This window comes from Myotis daubentonii, chromosome 16, assembly GCF_963259705.1.
Source record: "Myotis daubentonii chromosome 16, mMyoDau2.1, whole genome shotgun sequence".
NCBI classification, from domain to species: domain Eukaryota; kingdom Metazoa; phylum Chordata; class Mammalia; order Chiroptera; family Vespertilionidae; genus Myotis; species Myotis daubentonii.
In genome coordinates, this window is record NC_081855.1 from 15,307,341 (window position 1) to 15,323,294 (window position 15,954).

The 15,954-nt window shown below is 49.1% G+C and overlaps 1 protein-coding gene across 3 annotated transcripts in view; it reads left to right on the top strand.

Moving 5' to 3' along the window:
- The window catches only part of GAS7 (growth arrest specific 7), a 207,304-nt gene that overhangs the window by 27,049 nt on the left and 164,301 nt on the right, over positions 1-15,954 (top strand). Inside the window, exon 2 of one of the 3 annotated variants that reach the window (XM_059668629.1) lies at positions 11,201-11,271. The exons of the other annotated variants lie outside the window; for them this stretch is intronic. Within the exon in view, the coding sequence (XP_059524612.1) occupies positions 11,201-11,271 (71 nt within the window). The remainder of the gene's footprint in view (positions 1-11,200; positions 11,272-15,954) is intronic. 3 annotated transcript variants of the gene reach the window in all.

Below are 15,954 nucleotides of genomic sequence, written 5' to 3' on the forward strand. Positions count from 1 at the left end.
GGCACTCAATGATATAGCTTGAAGACATTTCCTTGTTAGCACATCTACATCAGTGGTCAGTTATAAAAGCGGTAGGGTATGGCTATGGCATAGCTGTTTTGTATTGATGGATAGTTACAGTGTCTTTTTGTGTGTTTTTCCTTCTGGAAATGTTGTCGTGGTGTTTAGTTTTGCCTTCGTGCCCACGTTTGATGACTGTTTCTCGGGGGTAGCAGAAGCGGGTTCCTGTGAGACGGCCAGCCGCCTGTACACTGGCTGAAACCTTAGGGATGGGAGATGGGGAAGGGGAAGCATCTAATGCTGCTGGCCACCCACCCAGCTCACTGCAGGCTCTGGGACAGGCTCCGTGGCAACCCCCAAAGACAGGTCTTTTTTCCATGCCCTGAGAACACGGGAGGTTAGAGAGGTCAGATAACGCGAGTGAGGTCCCCTACAGGGAGTGGGAGAGTGAAGAGCTGGAGCCGGTCTCTGTCCCTGGCAGGTGAAGGTGACTCGGGGGGTCTTTTGAGTCTTGGATCCCCTGAGCCCAGGGGCTGCTCCTGGGGGCTGATCAGCGCTCCTGTGGGCTGGGGCCTGGTTTGATCAATGTGCTAGTCTTTTTTTTTCAGTTAAGGGTTCCTTATTTTTCAAATATTCGAATGCTCAAAGTTGTTTTTATTATCCTCTGCCTTCACTGACTAAGCAGAATAGGCAAACATTTCCTTTAAAAAAGTGAATTCACTAACGTGTGTGAGAAAGATCTTTTTCTTTCTTTCCACTTCGTTCTAACCTGTGTATTCCTCTTCAAGCGCTTTTATACCTAGATATTTTCATTTCTTTAAACCTTGTTCTCATATGTTTTCCTATCTAAAACATGTTTCCTTGTCTGTTTTTTTATTATTTATTTAAAAAATACATTATAATTTAAAAAAATTATGGTAACACACACATAAATTACCGTTTTTGGCTGTGTTAGGTGCACAGTGTCGTGGCATCAAGTACATTCACGCTGTTGTGCAGCCGCCGCCGCCGCCATCCCCACAACCTCTCCATCTGGCAGAAGTGAGTCCGGTGCCCACGGAACAGTAGCTGTCACCCCTCCCGGCCTGGAAGCCACCACTGTGCTCTCGTCTCAGGGAACTGACCGCCCTAAGACCTGCAGAACAATGCCATGATGCAGCGTTCGTCCTTTTGTGACGGGCTTATCTCTCTGTATGCCTGTCTGGAAAACCAACGTGACCAACGGCCAGTGACATGAAAAGATTGAACTTTTACAAAAAAACCCGTGGAGCAAACTGGGACCTTTGCAATTCCTTGAGGGTTTTTTCCTTCCTTTTCACATAATCAGGAGATAGGAGCTCCTCTGGAATGCTTGCCAAGAGAGAGTGGGAGGGGCCCCAGGAAACATGAAGGATACATTCAGCTCTTCAAATCATTTGGGAAATGACAGCCAGGAGCCTTTCACACTGTTCATAAAATATGCAACAGAAAGAGAGAGAGAGAGAGAGAGAGAGAGAGAGAGAGAGAGAGAGAGAGAGCTTCATGTGATTTTCCCCTCTGAACGTGGCTGTGTGATCTAACACCAGGCAGCTCCCACGTCCGCAGGCCCGGCTGTCGGAGTAGGGATGGTCCTGAGCCGAGTCCCTCTGCCAGCTGCACCAGCCGAGGGCCAGCCCGTGCCTGGGATGTCAGCGCCCAGAGCGAGAGCCCGTGGAGGACTCCGCGGGCTCCTGAGAAGGCATGTGATGAGGCTGATTGGCAAATGGACATTTTGTCTTTGATGCCCTCATCTGTCATTGGATGCCTTTGGCCGGGACCGAGGGGCATATTTGATTTACAAGCAATACGTAGTCACCGAGTGGAACGAATGAGCTCGCAGAGGAGATGAACTGCTGAGTGGGCAGCTGAAATGCGTGGGAAGGCGAGCCCGCAGGAAGCTCAGGTTCAGAGCCTGTGACCTTCCTTCCCGGTGACGTGGTAGCACTCCGTTAGAATGCCTGCGTTAGGGGACAAAGATGACATTTCAGTGGGGGATAGCTATTGTTTGCTGTCTCTGATTCTTCTCGTTCTGGTGATGGCACCTGAGTTTTTCTTTGGAAACCAAAGGTGCAGTGAAGTCATAGAAAGTGAGTGGTTTGGCTGGAGCTGGGCTACCCCTGAGCTCTGAGGGTCACATGACCCAGGCTTGCCCTGACTCTTTCTGGATATCCATCCGGGAATGGGTATGTGACCCAAGCTGGTCCTGTGAGGTTCCTCCCTCCCTAGGGCCTTGGGCTGTACAGTTTGGGAAGAGATGCTCTCCCCTTCTTTCCCCCTGTGGAGTTGTTAAACTAGTGGAATTATGAACTGGGAGCAGCCATGACCATCTTTGTTGATACCTGGGGAGCATCTGAGAATGAAGTTATTCGCACAAAAGAAAACAGCTAAGGTAACACGGTGTGAGCACCTGGATCCATTGCTACCTGAAGGCAGTATACTCGTGGACTTTCAAGTTATATAAGCGGGTAAACACTGCTGCCCTTCGATTGTGTGTGTGTGTGTGTGCATGTGTGTGTGCATGTATGGTTGTGTATTTACAACAGTTAGGTTTAGCTTCTGTGGCTGGCGATCTATTGTGTGCGTCTAAGACAATGACATCATGCACTTCTGTATCGTCGAGGGAAGCACCGTATGGTGAGCACTGATGCGATTTGCCTGGTGGCAAGGATGGACCCGTGAAGTCCAAGAGAGATTGCTGAGGCTCGATATGCCATGGAAAGACCGCTAGATGAAGGGTTGGGGTTCACAGGTTCTAGGGTGCCTTGGCCCTCACCGGCTGGGTAACTTGGACAAGTCTCTTAACCTTTCTGAGCTGAGGCTCTCCATACCTGAAAAATGGAGCATTAAACTATTTGTTCTTTGAAATCTCTTTCAGCTCTATATGATCCTGTAACAGTTTTATACTTAACTAGAGGCCCGATGCACAAAATTCGTGCAAGAGTAGGCCTTCCTTCCCCTGGCTGCCGGCACCGGCTTCCCTCTGGCACCTGGGACCCGGGCTTCCCTCGCAGGATGTCTGGTCTAATTAGCATATTACACTTTGATTATTATAGATGTTCATAGCTTAAATGTACAGTTGGGATAGGTATAAAACCCCAAAACAAATATAAAAATACCCCCCAAACTCCAGATTGCTACAGATTGCTTAAGGACCCACCTTTTAAAAAATAACATGAACTTTTAAATTGAAGACAGGTCACATATAGAAAATTGTTCACATTATTAAAAGCATGGTACAGTGAATTTTCACAACATGAGAACGCTCACGTAATGACCATCAGACCAGAACATAGAACTTTACGCTGGAAACCTTCACTTCTCCAAGTCGGCACCTCCTTCACAGGAGATCAGCATCTTGGCTTTACCATGTGTTAGTTTTGCCCCCTTTGAATTTTATTTAAACGGAAGCATAGAGCAGGCATTCTATTTTGGGGGGAGGGTGTCTGGCTTCTTACACTCAACATCTGTTTGTGGGATTCACCCACATTTGTGTAGCAGCTCATTCTCAATGCTAGATAGCACGTTGCTGTGATTAAACCAGCAGTTATTTATCCTACTCTTGGAAACGAGGGCTATTTCACACACTTGTGAGTAGTGCTACCACGAACATTCCTGTGCATGTTTCGGTGGACGAACGCCCTATTTGTGCTCGGTATACACCTAGTAGTAGGGCTGGTGAGCCATCGGGTCTGCATGTACGCAGCTTTGGTGAATACTTCCATTCCCACCAGCAAGTCTGAGTTCCGGTAGTTCTGCATTTTTGTCTGAGTCTGCCATAGTCGTCCTGTTCACTTAAGGCACGGGGGTGAGTGTGCAGTGGTCTCCCATTGAATGTGTTTCTACCTTTTTAATGAAAAGGTTTTTCATTTTATTATGCAGAATTGTAACTCTGCAGACATGTCGCAGGAGGTGTATAGTGCACACTCCTACGCCGTCACTGGGATTCTGCCGCAGCATTTTATTATGCTTGCTTTTCACATGTCTGTCCTTCTATCCGTCCACCAGTCTTCTTCTTTTTTGTCTTTCTGAGAAGTGGCTGCTATTTTTTAAAAGGTTGTCTGGGAAGGCCTAACTGACTTGGTAAACAGACACCAGAAGCTGAAGAAATGCAACAGGTACAGATCTTCAATCTTATTTTTTTGAAACGCTTCCAAGTACGTTGGGAAGGTCAGTACACCTCAGCATTCCTAACAGTAACCACAGAACAGCTTACAGTTATTTTATTCTTTTGAGGTTTCATTTACAGTCCGGTGCATAGATCTTCTGTGGTGTTCGTTGAATTTTGAAAAAACTTGACCACCACCCACAAACCCCTTCGTGTTAATGCCCGCCCTTACCCCCACCAGCAGCAGCCATCGCTCTAATTGTTTTCACTCTAGAATCACACTGTGGTCTCCTTGGCATGTCCTAATGACTCATGAGGCGGAGCACCTTTGATGTGTTTGTTGGCCAGTTGGGTTTTCTCTCTAGTAACATGTCAGAGGATGTTTTTGAAATTTTTATGGGGGGGGGGGGGAGGAAGCGAGGATGAGGAAAAGAGTCCATCTGCTTGGTGGTGTGGGGGGACCAACAGTGCATTCCTGTGACAGTATTCTTCCAAGGTGTCTGCCACCCAGTAAGACATCCCAACAAGGAAATGCTGATTTGCTAAAAACTCACCTGAAAATTGGGTAGAGCAATGAAAAATTTAAGCGTGTCACTTGAAGCCTTATCTTCTAATCATCGGCAGTTACAGAACTTTCCTCCCAGTGAGTGTCAGCCTAGCAGGAGAGCCAGCATCATTAGCAGGTCGACAAAGAGATGTGACCAGCCGCTGCCACGGGAAGCGTGACCCCCAGCGCCCCATGTCCTGTCAGACGTGCCCTCAGAGTGAAAGGCGAGGGTCGGGTGTGATGGCACACGTTCTTCAGTGGACAGAAATGGATCTTTCAAAAAATTCTTTCCCACCCGGCCGGCATGGCTCAGTGGTGGAGCATCTATGAATGAGGAGGGCACGTTCAATTGCCGGTTAGGGCACATGCCCGGGTTGCTGGCTCTATCCCAGTGGGGGGCGTGCAGAAGGCAGCCAATCAGTGATTCTCTCTCATCATTGATGTTTCTATCTCTCTCTTCCTTTCTCTTCCTCTGTGAAATCAATAAAAATATACTTTAAAAAATTATTTCCCTGGTGGGCTACAAGGTTGGCGAGTTTTGCATTGCAGCGCTTCAGGCCCCAGCCCCCTCCCTGACCCTGTTCCTGGCCCCAGCCCTGGCCCGGTCCTAGAGGGGGTGGGGTGGGGGGACTCTGGGTTTGCGGTGGGTTTGTAAGCAGTGAGTATTTCCTCCTCCTTCGCTGGGTCCTGTTTGTCTAATCCTGTGCTGGCACATGTGACCTTTTGAGGAATGAATGAACTGGGTGCGGGGAGAAGTGAGGTGTCTCGGGCCTCCTTTAGCTTTTCTGATTCTTATCATTTATTCTGATAAGGGAGCTGCTGCTAAGTAGCGCAGTCACCAAAATGCCACGATGCCCCAGGCCCCCCAGAGAGCCTGGCCACTGTGTCCAAATCCCAGCAGAGGAGGGTGTGTCCACAAGGTTCCAGAGGGAAACCAACAGAACTGTGGAGATAGTGGGGAGTTTAAAGAGGACCAGTTTACAGGGGTGTGGGTGTGGGTGGGGCACACAAGCCCTGCGGAGGCAAGAGGAGGGAGCAGTGACAAGAGCTAGAGAGAGACCTGGCGCTGGAGGGCGGGCTGCTGGGAGGAAGTCGTGGCCGGCCCACAGCACCAGGAGGGGCTGGTGAAAGCCCCTGAGCTTCACTCCCACCTGCCCTCCCTTTGGCTGAACCCACCTGGAAGCCAGTGGACAGGCAGTGCTAAGGCAGAGCCCCTCCCCCCCCCAGGTCAGACCCCTGGTATGCAGCGTGGGGCTGCATGTAGGGCCAGATGGATGAGCGGAGAGTTACCAGCCTGGAGGTGCTTCTACACCTTGGTGCCGTGTTTAGTGCAAACATGTTTGCTCCGGAGGGAGATAGCCAAAGCCCTCTTGGTGCATGTGGAAGGGAGCTGAGGCCTGGAAGCAAATGCAGAGATGTGGGGAGTGGATGCTGACCATGGAGATCCTTCCTCTGCGTGGCTCTGTCAGCAAACAGTGGGAGGCGGTGCGCCTGGGGCTGGGGGCAGCAGAGGCACCTGGGAGGAAAGGAGGGTTGAGGAGGTGGGGGGAGCCACAGTGAGCTCCCCGGGAGGAAGGGACCGGAGAAGTCCGCTTTTTAAGGAAATGTTATCAAGTAGCAGAAAGCGATGGGAAAAGGGGGGATTGTGGCAGAGTCAGGATGCGCCAGGCAGAGTGGGAGACGAAGCAGTGAGCGGGCACCCGTCTCTAGGCCGGCTGGTGGGACAGGAAAGGAAGCACAGTGCCAGGAGCGGGGGCTGTGGGATGGGCTGAGCTGAGCCCGTGGCTGGTGGGAGGCCAGGTTGGTCCCCGGGGACGTGGCTTCCCCGATGTGGGGCTCCTCGTGGTGTGTGGGACGCTGGCTCCGTGCGCACGGGAGCAGAGTGCTGTGTCCTTCTGCCACTTCTTAGCTGTGAGGTGTGGGCTGGTCACTCCTTCTCCGTGTCTGAGATTTCTCGTGTGGAAACGGGAACATTATGGTATATCTATCTCAAAGGATTGTATTGAGGTTCAAGTGAGAAAATAGACATAAACCTCAACATAATGCCCAGCACAGGGCAACCAGGTAATCAGTGTTATCAATTCATATGATTGTTATTTTAAAAATATCTAGCTCTTCCTAGAAGCAGCCTGAAGGAACCCCTGAAAACTGTTTTCTACTCACTTAATCCAGAAAATCCCACAAAATCATGCAAATCAACAGGTTCAAGTCTGCGTGCTCACTTTAAGGACACTTGTGAAACTGCTCAGGCCAGCAAGGGCATGCATATCTGAAAAGCCACAAAGTATCTGAGGATGTCCCTTTACACAAGCGATGGGTGCCGTTCCGTCGTTACAATGGTGGGGCTGGTCGGCGTGCCCGGGCCAACAGTGGGGCTGGGCGCGGGGTCAGCAGAGTGCTCACTTTTTGCTGCACTTGCTTAAAAATGCAGAAAGCATCGCAGAGCTTAAGGGTTTAGATGTGGATTCTCTGGTCATTGAGCACCTCCAGGCGAAGAGAGATCCCAAGATGCAGAACTCGCAGAGCCCGTGGGCGATTCACCCACGCGCGCCCTCCGGCCACAGGAGAGGATCCTTACTGAAAAAGAGCCGATCGTCCCTCAACCAGAAGAGGAGGCTGCACAGAAAAAACCGTCTCCCAGAAGAAACAAAAACATATGGCCCAGGAGTCCATTCCGCATAAAACAAATGCTAATAAAAGTGAAAAACCAAAACCTGTTGCTCAGGCCACACGAATGAACCGGCACCCATCCCTGGAGGTTGGGCCTAGGCATTAGCAAATTTGAAAAGCCCCTTGGCTGTCCTGCTGTGCACCTGAGAGCCCTTGTGGTTTAACCTTCAGGTTCGTTGGCATTGGAAAGGACTAAGTGGAGGAGTTTTTTGGGGTGTGGGGGTGAGAGGAAGAGTAGAGTGGTACCGTCAGGGAAGAGAAAATGGGAAGGAAGCCGTGATCCAAATTCATCTGGAGTGAGCAGTGGGACGGGAGCCAAGGACACTGGCTCAGTTAGCTGCTAATTGGAGGCTGGCCATTTGTCACAGAGGCAGCTGTTGGGAGCTCAGGAGTCATTTACACATTAGTATGAATAAGTACTAGGACGGTCAAGTTCTGAATAGGGCGAAGTTGGGGGAGAGCCCAAGGACATGGATATCAGAAGGAAGACTGTTGGGGGAAGGGAGGTAGAAGGGGAGGAAAACTTTACTGAAATGTTTTGCTTCTCATCTTGAAGAGCGACTGGCCAGAAGGATTTAGGGGTGGCGGTGCCCATGAAGCATGTGGAGATGGGTTCTGGGTGTGTGTGTGTGTGTGTGTGTGTGTGTGTGTATGTTGGGGCGTTAGTGGGGGTTGGGGTTGATGGTGACTCAATTTTTATGAAACATTTCTCCAGGGCAGGTCTCCCTAGAACACAGTTCAAGGAACATCTCTTTTCAACTGGAATGAAGATGTTTTCAGCTGGGCTTGGAGCATCACCAGTCGGCAGCATAATCCAGCCAATACGAGCACAGAGAACCCGAGGGGTTCAAGCCGGCTTTGAATCTCTGCTTGGTCCTTTTGGCCTGGGCAAGCTACTCAGACCTCTCAAATCAACAATTTCCTCATCTGTAAAATGGGCATAATAATGGGACTCATGTCATAGACCCATTGGGAGAATTAAATAAAGGAGTGAATATATGTAAGTAATTTAGAACAGTGGTTCATAATGGATGTTTTAAAAATTATCTTTGTTTCCCCCTGCTGATTTCTTAGGGGAACTTTCTGAAGAAAGTCTAACAAATGACCGCTTTGTGTGCCCTGGTCTGGCCGGTCTGGCCCTCCCGCCACCTCTGTGCACCCTGCAAGGCCCTCCTCCAGGAAATCTAACTGACGTTCCAGCTTTTGGAGCCTCTCCTTCCTGGGGAGGGAGCACCTCAGAGGCACCTGTCATATACTGCCCTGAATTGGCAGTTTTAAACATATACAGTAGGTCCTCGGGTTACGTCGAAGATCCGTTCCTGAGGTGCGACATAACGCTATTTTTGCCGTGAGTCGGAACCCACCTACGTCACTCACATGGAGCACATACACAGCAGTAATGAAGTGAAACAGTAAAAAAAAATTAAAAGAAAGATACCAATTCCTGACCTTTATTTGTGGTAAATAAATAATAAAAAACATAAAGCACATATGTACATACGTCGAAATTACGGAACTTTTTCTTTATATAAATAAATGGGAGATGGTGTTGTAACCATGAAATGATGTATGTCCAGTCCGACGTAACCCGAGGGCTGCCTGTATGTTGAGATAGAGAGGTCCTTGAAGGCAGGGGCTATATCGATTTCTTCTATGATTTTTTAAAAAGATTTTTAATGCCCTGACCAGTTTGGCTCGGTGGATAGAACATTGGCCTGCAGACTAAAGGGTCCCAGGTTCAATTCTGGTCAAGGGCATGTACCTTGGTTGCGGGCATATCCCTAGTAGGGGGTGTGCAGGAGGCAGCTGATCGATGTTTCTCTCTCATCGATGCTTCTAACTCTCTATCCCTCTCCCTTCCTCTCTGTAAAAAAAATCAACAAAATATATTAAAAAAAGATTTTTAAGATTGATTTTTACAGAGAGGGGAAAGAGAGAGAAACATTGATGTGAGCCTGAAGCATTCATCGGCTGCCTCCCGCGTGCTCCCTATCAGATATCGAGTCTACAACCCCAGGCATGTGCCCTGACTGGGAACCGAACTGGCAACCTTTTGGTGCAGGGGATAACGCCTAACCAATTGAGCCACACCGGCCAGGGCTGTTTCTTCTATGATTTTAACACGATCCCTGTTCCCTGTGCGTGATGCGTGAAGCACCAGGATTTAGGGACCGTATACTTGGGTTCCCATCTTGGCTCTGTGACCTGGCATGAGTCACTCAGTCTAGGCAGGCCTTACGTTGTTGTGTGTGTAAAAATGACCTAATAATACTGGGAGATGTAAGGTTAAGAGAGAAATGTATGTGAAATCAACTCTTCACAGGAAGTGGTTATAGAAGCTCAGGGTACTGTTATTAAATTAATCCTCTGGTTGCACTAGTCTGCCTTCGCCAGTGCTGAGCACAGAATAGTTTCCCAATAAAACCTTCCTGGGGAGTCCATGGCTTTCCAAAGTGCATGGATATAGCCTTTGTTTTGATCCGTCTGTCATGATGTCCTGTTTCCCTTCTTTTGGGGGAACTCCCTTTATCCCCATCTCACCTCGTGGTCCTGGTGGGGCCTTATAAACCAAAGAGGTTGCTAAGCAGGGAGGAAGTTACTCATTGTCCCCTGTTTGGGGGGAGTCCATCCGCAGAGGATGACCAATCAGAGGTGAGAGATGGCATCCCGTTGACATGATAGGAGCCCCTGGGACCAGTCACCCTTGAGCTCCACCCAGTGATCTGAACTCATACATTGCCTCCCTGCCTCTCTTGGCTTAAACTTGTGGGTTGGATTTCTGCCACTTGGATGTGAAAGCCCTGACTCTCATTTCCTTCTCTCCTGGAAGGCAGTGATGATCTCTCTTGTCCCATAAGCAAAAGGGAAGAGAAAGAGTGATGTGAGTAAAAAGTCAAAGCTGGAGGGTTTTATTTACAATATATTTACAGTATCATCCCATGATCAAATGCTGTGCTACTACCAGTAAATGACGTGGAGGAATACATCTAAGAAGGCAAACTATCACCAATGGGTATGTGTTGCAATCAGAAAGCGATCTTTGAAATAAATTTTACATCAGCAAGAGTGCTTACAAAGTCAGGTGTGGGAACCTCAGAACCCACCTGAGTCCACAGGTTTCCTTATTTAGTAAACACTCGTGGCATACTTGCTACATGCCAGGCATATCTCCTAACTCTTCTCATCCCAATAGCGACTTTATGAGTCAGGTTCTACTATTACCCCATTTCACAGATGAGAAAACTGAGGCACAGAAGTAAGGTGTGCACAGTCACACAGTAAGCCCAGCCTCTCTCCCAATCTAAGCAACTCCAGTATGCTGCCTCTCACCAGCATTTATTGAACGACTGCTATCTGAAAGGAGAGAAATTATTTTATTTTTAGAAGGCCCATTACCTAAACTTCATTCAGCTACTGGTTTTCTTTTTCTTGAGGACTTAACCAGATAAGGGAGAGAAAGAAATAGAAGAGAAGAAAAGCAGAGAAAGGAAAGAGAGGAGAGAGGCAAGAGGGAGTGGGGAAGGGAAAGACAAAGTTTGCGTGCAAAAGGGTAACACGGGGTTAATGAGGGTGAGGGAAGGTGGCATCAACTGTGTATGTCACGCCAACTTCCTCTTGGGAGTTGGTGACTAACTCTTGTTAGGGCTGTCCTCTTAAATCTTAGTTGGTTAACCACTATTCATAGCCAGTTGTTTTCCTAATTTTTTTATTGAAATATAATTCACATAACATAGAATTCACCCTTTTAAAGGGTACAGTTCAGTTATACTCACTATGTAATTCGAGAACATTTCTATCACCCCGAAAAGAAACCCTGCACCCGTTAACAGACACGCCCCTCTCCCCCTTCTCACCCACAGCAACCATTCACCTACTCTCTGTGTCTACTGATTTGCCTGTTCTGGGAATTTCACATAAAGAAACTCGTGCAGTATGTGGCCTTTTGTGTCTGACTTCTTTCACGTAGTGTAATGTGTGCAGGGTTCATCCCTCCCATGCGCGTGCGTCAGTACCTCATTCCTTCTTATGGCTGAGTAATATTACCTTGTGTGGACAGAACCCGTTCTACTTATCCATTCATCAGTTGTTGGCCAATGTGGCTCTTCTCACCTTTTGGCTGTGAGGAATGCTGCTGTACTTGTGTACAAGTTCCTGTGTGGACATGATTTCATTTCTCTTGGTGTACACCTACGGGTGGAATTGCTGGGTCACATGGTGGCTCGAGACGTAACTTGTTGAGGGACTGCCAGACTATTCTTAGCTCTTCAACACCTAATTCTTAAATGTTCTTTATGGGAGGTTGCATACATGCAACTTGGTGTTACGTTCTTGCACTGTAGTATCCTAAACTTCCGTGAGATGGGATCCGGTATCTTCTGTTGAAGCTGACGTGCCTGGCAGCAACCTTTTGGAGCAGGAGGAACTTGGCCTGTGGGTTCCTCCAGGCTGGGTTGCGGTCCAGTCCACCTGGGGCGCAGTGTCCTGAGAGAGGACACCCCGTGGTGAGTCTTGACCAGCAAGAAAGGGTCGCCTGAGGGATAGGGGTGGAGAATGGTTCAGGTTAACCCAAAGCAACAGGGAAACTCCTTACCCCACAAACGTGACCCCAGCACCAACATGCCACCAAGAAATGAAAAACCACTGCCCTTCCCCAAGCTCCTTTGAGGGACGTGAGGTCCGTGTGAGCATCTGTCTCATGTGTAACCTGTGATGGTCCTCACCACCACTCCCTGAGCTGGGGCGAGCAGCTATTCCTCTCAGCACCACAGTTTTGTTTTGTTTTTAAATATATTTTATTGATTTTTTTTTACAGAGAGGAAGGGAGAAGGATAGAAAGTTAGAAACATCGATGAGAGAGAAACATTGAACAGCCGCCTCCTGCACACTCCCCACTGGGGATGTGCCCGCAACCAAGGTACATGCCCTTGACGGGAATCGAACCTGGGACTCTTCAGTCCGCAGGCCGATGCTCTATCCACTGAGCCAAACCGGTCAGGGCAGGACCACAGTTTTACAGGGAGGACATGGGAGCCTCAGAGTTTGCGATTCGCTCCAGGTTAGGAAGGGCCGTTAGTGAAGGACAGACGCAGCATTCAGACCTTTTCACTGGGAGTTCTGTACTCTTCTAGCGTGAGCTCTTGGCACTGTTCACACTCATGTAAAAATCCAGATAAAGGTACTCTGATTTTTTTTTTTTTTTTTTGAGAATTACATTAGCCGGAGAGTTTGAGCTTGGCTTTGGGAAGCTTCGATAAAATTGTGGTTGGATCTTTGGCGTGAGAGAGTGGAATGGCCGTGTGTGCCCCCTCTTCCCCCCCCCCCCCGCCCCTCCCCCCCCCCGCCCCTCCCCCCCCCCCCCCAGTCCCATCTCATGGGTACAAACATAGTTACCCAGCATGTTTTTACAAGTTCATTTTCCCTTTCTGGGTGTGAGGTTTCTTGTCCTGCTTGGCTGGTGTTAGAGCCTCACTTTGAGCTGTAAGAGGAAACAGAAGGATGTTCCTGTTGCTTTAAATAGCCCGTAAATTCCAAACTGGTAGATCGGCTGGGCTGTGGGGCCGAAAACCGTTTATAGGCATGTTTGGGATGTTCCCTTGTGTCTGAGTGTTCTAAAAACCGGCTTAGTTGAGGTTGTCTGAGGGGCGGGCACGTTTCAGAGGCGCAGTTGTGTTATTTACACTTCACGGTGGTTAAGCAGATGGATACATTCCGCCCCCTGCCCCGCAACCCCCCCCCCCCAAAAAAAACAACCCAACCCCACTGCTTCAGCTTTGCCTGGAAGCGCGATAACACCTATTTATTCATCAGCCCCCAACGAGGCACATCGTGGATCTTGCGCAAGTATGATGAACAAAATGCTCAAGAACGTCTTAAAGCTAGCCGGGTACCTACAGATAAGTGTTTTGCTGTTAGCACATTAAAAAAATAAAAGTAAAGTGGGTGACTAAGCATTTAAAGGGGACTTTCTGGTTTCTTTCTGGCTGAGCAAAATGTTTGATGTAATAGGTAGATCTCACTCTAGCGCGGGCAAAGGAGCGCGGATTCTAAGTAGCGGGTCCTAAAGGAAGGCGTGGGTGTTGTCCAGCGGCCACGAGCGCTTTCAGCTGCTGCCCTGTGCTGCGGTGTGGTCTGTCACATGCCCAGGGCGTCAGTTTCCAGCTGAGGTGCAGCCAAGCTGAGTGGCCCCAGGTGACCTCCGGGTCCGGGGGGTCAGGACACAGAGGGGCTGCCGCACCTGCAGGAGCCTGATCCTGGTCCTGAGGCCGGGGTGCTGCCTCACCTCGTGCCGGGGCTGGGCTGGGCTCCCGCTCTGTTCTGTGGCTTTGAAGGTTTCCTCCAAGCCTCTGCCCATCTTGAACGAACTTTTCTAATGATGGAGTTGGGGGCCCTTCTGGTCTCCCATGCTGCCTTCACTTCCCTGGCACCGTTCATGTAGACCAGTGGTTCTCAACCTTCTGGCCCTTTAAATACAGTTCCTCATGTTGTGACTCAACCATAAAATTATTTTCGTTGCTACTTCATAACTGTAATGTTGCTACTGTTATGAATCATAATGTAAATATCTGACATGCAGGATGGTCTTAGGCGACCCCTGTGAAAGGGTCGTTCGACCGCCAAAGGGGTCGCGGCCCACAGGTTGAGAACCGCTGATGTAGACCAACCTGGCGTGACTTGTTCCAGATGATCCTGAGAGCTCTGTTCTTTCTTCCTACCCTTTCCAGGGCTTCTGTGCTCTACAGAGGCTGTTTTCTTTCTGTTGGGTATGTATTGGGCATGCCTTACTAGCACTGCCCCCCTGCCCCAGGCACACAGCCCAGACACCAGGGCGTTTGCAGCCTGGAGCTGAGTGAGGTTTTCGGCTGGCCTTCCCCTGCCTGGGGAACCCGCCTTCCTTGCGCCTCTCGGTTCGGGAACTGGCTCTGCAGCTCCAGAAAACACTCATGATCTTTGATATCGAGTGGCTTCTCGCATGTGCTCTTCCCCTCCCCTCCGCCCCCCATTCAGTTGCCAGCGTCTGATTGGGGGTTTGTGTCCGGAGGGCCCTGGACAGATGGCCGCAGGAGCTGCTGATCTGGCCAGTGGTGTCTGCCATCTTTTCTCTTCTGGCTGAAAGAAAGGCAGTACTTTTTTCTTAGAATCCAGGGTCCATGGATATTGATTTATATAGTCCTTTCTCAGACCCCCTCTTGTCTGATATTAGGGGTTCTGCAGAGATTGACCACTTTGGACTGATCTCACTTTGCGTGGCGTTCACTCTGGGCTGGTAGGCCTAGGCCCCTGAAAGTGCATCTTGAGGCCACATGCTCTGATCTGAGTCCTTCTCTGTCAGGGGGATGGTGTCCCTGTGCCTGGCAGTGCCCGTAGAGGCAGAGGTCCTCCTGCACTTTCGGTGAGCCCCTTAGCAGCCATGGTGAGGACATGCTCTGAGTGGCTCTATTTTAGGGGCAGTGAGGCATGCAGATGGGCATAGTAGCAGATTCCTCAGTTCAAGTAGGACCCCAAAATGGAATCAGTTATCAGCCTCCCCTGCCTCTCGGAGCCCGTGAAACTACAAAGGTCTCCTGTGATCGCATCTGGAGTGGACTGCTGGTCTACCACTGTGAGCACCCTGTCTACTTCCTCCAAGCCGCTGGAGGGCGGAGCCCACCGCCTGGCGGGGGGCCCTGTTCTCCGCCCTGGGCCAGGTGGGGGTAGGGATGAGGCTGTGCCTACCTGAACCCCCTTCTGGTCAGCTCCCTTTTCCTCCATGCTCGCAAGCTTGAACTGTAACATCCCTTTGCCTGTGGAGTTCAGACAACACGCTGGATTAGTGTATTTGGGCAGCCAGAACACAGTACCTGAACAACAGACGCTATCGTCTCAGTTCTGGAGGCTGGACGTTCAAGATCAAGGTGTCAGCAGGCCGGGCTCCTTCTGAGGCCTCTCTCCTGAGCTCTCAGGTGGTGCATTCTCGCTGTCTTCACGTGGGTGTTCCTCCGTGTCTCGATCCTCTCTTAGGAGGACAGCAGTAGTCATTTCAATTTAATCACCTCTTTAAAGACCTCCATCTCCAAGTACAGTCACCTTCGGGGGCACTGGGGGTTAGAATGTCAACATATGGATTTGGAAGCAACACAATTCAGCATGTATCATACACTGTGATTCTTGTCTGAACCCCAAGTTCAGCTGTGCCTGCATAAAGAGCCGTGTGGCTTGATCAAGGTCACATGGAATTTGAAAAGCCAATGAAATTTACGTAAGATTGGAATATACTGGGAACATCTAAGATGTTTCTTTGTGGAAAATTATGATTGGTTTTAGTGATCTTTTATCTAAAAGTATGTAGTCACTATATACTTACTGTATAGTTTGTTATAGTGACTTTATTTTGTGTTTCTTTGAACGGTTTACAATCTGCTTTTAGTTTTGGTAGAAATCTTTGTAACTACTACACAACTATAATATATTCCATCCCCTGTTTCCTTAAATGCACTTACCTACTTACTCACTACTATGAGCTGTGACAAAATTACTATGAAGAGTGATGATCTTAACAAAAAACTAGCATTTATTATACTTTATTTAAAAAATAATAAAATTGTAACCCTCTCCACAACCCTGCATTGTAAGGTAT